General features: G+C 34.3%; 1 protein-coding gene across 3 annotated transcripts in view; it reads left to right on the top strand.

The window, feature by feature from the left end:
* Window positions 1-559: 559 nt before the first annotated feature.
* LOC123505106 (adenylosuccinate synthetase isozyme 1 B-like) overlaps window positions 560-5,544 on the top strand; it is a 67,533-nt gene continuing 62,548 nt past the window's right edge. For all 3 annotated transcript variants that reach the window (XM_045256158.1, XM_045256156.1, XM_045256155.1), the window contains exon 1: window positions 560-808. In XM_045256158.1, the coding sequence (XP_045112093.1) occupies window positions 644-808 (165 nt within the window). In that variant the 5' untranslated portion in view covers window positions 560-643. The remainder of the gene's footprint in view (window positions 809-5,544) is intronic.

Genomic DNA, 5,544 nt, shown 5'->3' with positions numbered 1-5,544 from the left:
TATAGGTATATAGTTCTTTTTTTTTTTTTTTTTTAAATATAACCATTAGTTCACCAGCTTTAGTTTGACTGTCAAGGTGTACATCATACGGATATATAATATGTGTTGTGTGGAGGGTGACTATAGCGTTGTGTGTGACTGTATTGTGTAGTGCATGCATAAAAAGTTTCTGTATAATTCTTGCTGCACAGTATAATAATAATTCAAATGGCAAGGGTAACAGGCGCCAGAAGATAAGAGTGCTCCTCGCTACACTATTGCTTGTACAGCCACTCTTGATTATCTAGTATGGTCATGGTTGCACGTGGCTTGGCTTTATTCTATACCGCCCGCTTTCTGTACTTATAAAGTAGTCTAGACCTTACTCAACAAGCCTACAGGATATTCTTCCATAAATTTCAAGTAAATATATTTCAAATTGAAGAAATATTATATAATTTCACGTGAAAGGATATAATTAAACTATATTTTTTGTTAATCTAACAGAGAAAAAAAGAAGAAAAACAAAAAACTGTGATAAAGATGTGTGGTCTCCACTAATAGTAGAGTTGCCAAGTAGGGAATAGATAGAGCAACCAGGCTCAAGGTATTGCAGAGTGCAGACCCAGCTGTGCGTGGCTCCGAGCCAACAGAAGCGGTGACCATGTCGGAGCAGAACGGGGTGCAGCATTGCTCGCCGAGGAAACGACTCAAAAACGATATAAAAAACAAAGTGACAGTGGTGCTAGGGGCGCAGTGGGGCGATGAAGGCAAAGGGAAGGTGGTGGACATGCTTGCAGGCTCGTCGGATGTGGTGTGCAGGTGCCAGGTGAGGCATAGCTTGGCCCGACCCGGGTGCCACGGAAGAGTTTACAGGCCTTTCCATGTCATGGTACATTTCATGTACTAAGACAGTTCCTAGCGGTTATCCTGGAAATGCTAATTGTATGATATGTTATGACTGGTATAGTCGAGATATGTTTTGTGATTCCTCAGTATGCCCTGCACCGCAGTGCACGTTGTCTCAAGGTCTTCAGGTGCCCTACCTAACGGTACAGCGTCCACTACAGGTTATTCATTACTATGGCACAACACATTATTGTCTTGAAAATCATGTATTGCTTGTTATATGATTTTGGTATATGCTGCGGCTATAACAGTTTTGGTTCTTTTATTTACCAAGATAATTATTTTCTTAAGAGTTCATTTATTGACTGGATAAAATGTGATATTCAGTGTTTACTTACACCTAAATGATATATGGAATCATGACTTCAAAATGATATTTATGTTTACTTTACCATTGAAAAAAAAAAAAAATGCTCTGTCATAAATATGTATTACCTACCTAATCACAGCATAATGGCTCTGGAATATTTCATTTATCTTGCAGATTTAGAAATGACAGTACCTAGCTGTTTGTGCATTCTTTTCAGGTGTCTGGTAGTAGTTTATAATTCCATTGATTTTTTTTCTTTATGCAAGAGGGAAACTAGCCAAGGGCAAAAGAAAAAAAAAACTTAAAATGCTGGTTCTCCTAAAGAATGATGAAGAATTAGCCAAAATTCAGGAACAAATGTCTTGAGACCTCCCTCGTAAAAGAAGTCAAGTCATAGGAAGATGGAAATACAGAAGCAAGTAGGGAGTTTCAGAGTTTACCAGATAAAGGTATGAATAGTTAAGAGTACTGGTTAACTCTTGTATTAGAGAGTTGGACAGAATAGGGTTGAGAGGAAGAAAAAAGCCTTGTGCATTGAGGCTGTAGGAGGAGGGGAGGCATGCAGTAAGCAAGAGCAGTAGAGCATTATTGTATATATGTACTTCAAAAAGTTAACTTTTTAAGTCTCACACAGACTTGCCCCTCTTGGACATCCTCTCTTAATAGACTGCTGTGGTAACCGAAAAAAAAAAAAAGTTAATTTGAATGATTTTTATTGTAAAAATGGCTAGGAATCAATATTATTATTATTATTATTATTATTATTATTATTATTATTATTATAATTATTATTATTATTATGATTATTGTTATTATTATTATTATTATTATTATTATTATTATTATTATTATTCCTTTCATGGTTGTTAACCTTTTCTGTCAGAAATGAAATTCTGTTTTTCAAGAGACTATATTGTCATTGTAAACTAATGTTTTTGTTTTCTTTTATTCATATAGAAATAGTGATCAAGCTCACCTTATGGTTGTTATCAGGAAGATGCTGTCATCCTTTCCCTGTTCGTAACGGGTTGGCTAATAGCTGTACTATAATTTTCAGCAGTATGGCCTGTTAATACTGATTGATATAATGATTTAAATTGATACCCTTCAAGGGCTGCTCATATATGCAGGTGTGCCTTTTACTAATTATTGTCATTTTGAATATTTTATTTGTTTTGCTGCTTGAATACCAAGTAGTCTTTTCTGACTTATGCCTTTTTATATTGCATGCCAATATTTCACTCTTTTTGTTATTGACATGTGGACCTGTTTTTCCTGTCTGTTGTAATCTTTTTGTTTTCTTTATTTCTTCTATCCTGGTCAGGATTAACACATCATCTGTAGATAATAGAACAGTTATGAAGAAAAGCTTGCTCTTCCTTCTCCATCACTTCTATTTATTCTATTATCTTGTAAGCCAATAATACAAGCACGGTTGTTTTTGCCATGGATCTTTGGTTTATGTCACTTACTATTTCCATGTTTCTTTCCTTATAACCCATATGTATTGTTGTCTGGTTCTGTGCATGTAATTTTATATTTATTATTAGTTTTGCTATTAAGTATTTTCCTTCAAAATTTTAAATTTTAATGATTTTTCCCTTCTTATCAAATCATAAACTATTGAGAAGTTCACTGATGATAATAATTGTAAATTGTGATTTTTTTTTTTCTTCTTTTTTGACAAATGTATGAAAATTTATTAGGAGAAATTTTGATTCCATTTCGGTGTTGCTATATCCTCTTGATTTTTTCTTAAAGTCAGCAGGAAGTTATACAGATAAATTTCACCTTAAAGATTTAGTGTCCATGTTCTGTAGTGTTAGCTTCCCTTGGATAGTGTGCAATATGAGCTAAGTCTGATAGGAGGGATTGATTGGACTGCAGGCATGTAATCTGGTCATGAAGCAATGAATGGAGGATTCAACTTAGAGTTTCAAGGACTATGTTACATTATTTTTTTAATAACTCTAATAAACTGATCAGTATCATACTTTATTGGAACTTGTCTTAGAAACTGATAAGTTTCATCATGATCAAGTAACAAAAAATTACAGGAGTACTTTTTATGTAGGAGTGGCTACAACCAAGGGTAAAAAGAAAATTATGAAGAAACCTTCTTGAAAGAGTTTAAAGAAGGAGGAAATTTAACAGCAGGAAGAGAGTTTATTAGAGAAAGGGATTGAGAATACTAGTTAAACCTTGCATTAGAGAGGCAGACACAATATTGGTGAGAAAAAATAAGAAAGTCTAGTGCAGCAAGATTGCAAGAGGAGAAGAGTCATGCAATTAGTAAGATCAGAAGAAAAGTTAAAATGAAAATATGAGTAGAAGATAGCAAGAGATGCAACACTGTGGCAATGAGAAGAAGACTGGAGAGAGTCAGTTAGAGGAGAGGAGTTGATGAGACGAAAACTTTTGATTTCATCCTTTTTAAAAGAACAGTGTGAGTGGAACCCCCATATATGTGAAGTATACTGCATACATGGATGGATAAGACAGCTGTACAAAACTAGCAACTGGGAGGGGTAGGAATGAAAAAAAAATCAGGCAGAGGTAATTCTGAATAATTAATTGCATAAAAGCTGTCATAGCAAAAGATGAAATGTGAAGTTTCCAGTTTAGATTATAAGTAAAAGACAGATCAGGGATGAAGAGGGGAACAATTGAGTGTCTTTGAAGGAGGGATAGATGTCTGGAAGACAGTGTTGAGTTGATAGATAGAGGAATAGAGTTTCTGAAGTATTGATCAATACTAATTTTGCTCTGGCTCAATAAAAAAATTCAGAAAGATCAGACGTCAACCATTCTGTGGTTTCCCTGTGTGATATGTTTACTTCCTGAAGGGTTGAATCCAGTGGTAGGATAAGAATTTTAAGAACAGGTTCTTTCACATCAGGTCTCAGTAACAACAGGTTCTCTCATTACCTCAGTCTCTAATAGCTAAGTATGCTATAAAAACAATTCTTGGGATTAGTTAAATATCAAGAACAGGTTCTTAAGAACTGGTGCAAACCAGTTGAATCCCACCTCTGGTTGGATGTTTAAAAAGAGATGTGGAAAAGTACATGGTGGTATAACTATAAGAATGGATAGGACAAAAGGTTTAATATAGGAGATAATTATTTTAAAATAGGAAGAGTGTGTGACAGGACAGAACCCTGAGGAATGCCAATGTCAGTAAATTTAGAAGAACAGTGACAGGTTTTCACAACAGCAGTAAAACACTTAGAAAGGAAACTTGAGAGGAAACTGCAGAGAGAAGGATAGAAGCTATAGGAGGTTAGTTTAGATATTAAAGCTTTTGTGATAGACCATCAAAAGCTTCTGATATGTCAAAGGCAAATGCAATAGTTTCACCAAAATCACTAAAAGAGGATAAGTATGACTCAGTAAGGAGAGCAATAAGATCACCAATAGAGCTCCCTGACAGAAGCCATACTGGTGATCAGATAGAAGTTTGTGAAGTGATAAATGTTGAAGAATTTTCCTGTTGAGGATAGAATAAAAAAGACTTTAGCTATACTCTATGTACAAAATTAAAGCAACAAATGGAAATTTGAGGGATTAGAACAGTTACTCTTTTTAGGACAGGTTGAATGTAGGCAGACTTCCTACAAAAGGAAAGGTTGAAGTTGACATACTTTTTGAAGTAGTTTACAGCACAGTCCTCTAATCACTGGGTATGAGTAACCCTCATTGATGCACTGAATATGTATTGGTGAGTGTTATACACATTTTATGTTTTATTAACATGAAATTATGTTCTTTGTTATTTTCTCTTTCAGGTTGTTTTATTGACAGTTAAACAAACTTGTGTTTGTTTGGTGTTTATTATTCAATGTTTGTTATTCAATGCTTGAAAACTAACCTATGACAAGGATCATGGATCCTAATCCCTTTTTATAATTAGTTATGTGTTTTGTTATGTAACATTTTGCTATATGAACAATTCAAATGGAACTTAACTGCTTGCATCATTGGGATGTCTTTGAGTTAGGAAAAGAATTGGAGGTCTCACAGCTACTCATGTGTGAATGAGAAATTATTTTTTTCTATTGTTTATATAAATGATACATTATATTAATTGTTAAATTATGTGTAATGATTGCTTTGACGAAGTGAAAATCAAATAGACTAAACAAGGCAAAGTGAGAGAAACAAAATAATTTTAGAAAATTAGAGAAGTTAAAGATGTGTTTCCTATAGCAAACAATTAGTGATTGCCATCAGTAAAAAGTGTTTAAAATGTTCCCTGCATTTGGCAGTGTGGCGAACTGTCCTGCACAGCAATACATATAAATTGTCGTCATGTCAGTGCTGGTCAAGCTAGCAAAGCAAGAAGA

The sequence above is a fragment of the Portunus trituberculatus genome, chromosome 17 (genome assembly GCF_017591435.1).
Source record: "Portunus trituberculatus isolate SZX2019 chromosome 17, ASM1759143v1, whole genome shotgun sequence".
NCBI lineage: Eukaryota > Metazoa > Arthropoda > Malacostraca > Decapoda > Portunidae > Portunus > Portunus trituberculatus.
The sequence above is the reverse complement of the archived record's forward strand: the minus strand, read 5'-3'. Positions and strand labels throughout refer to the sequence as shown.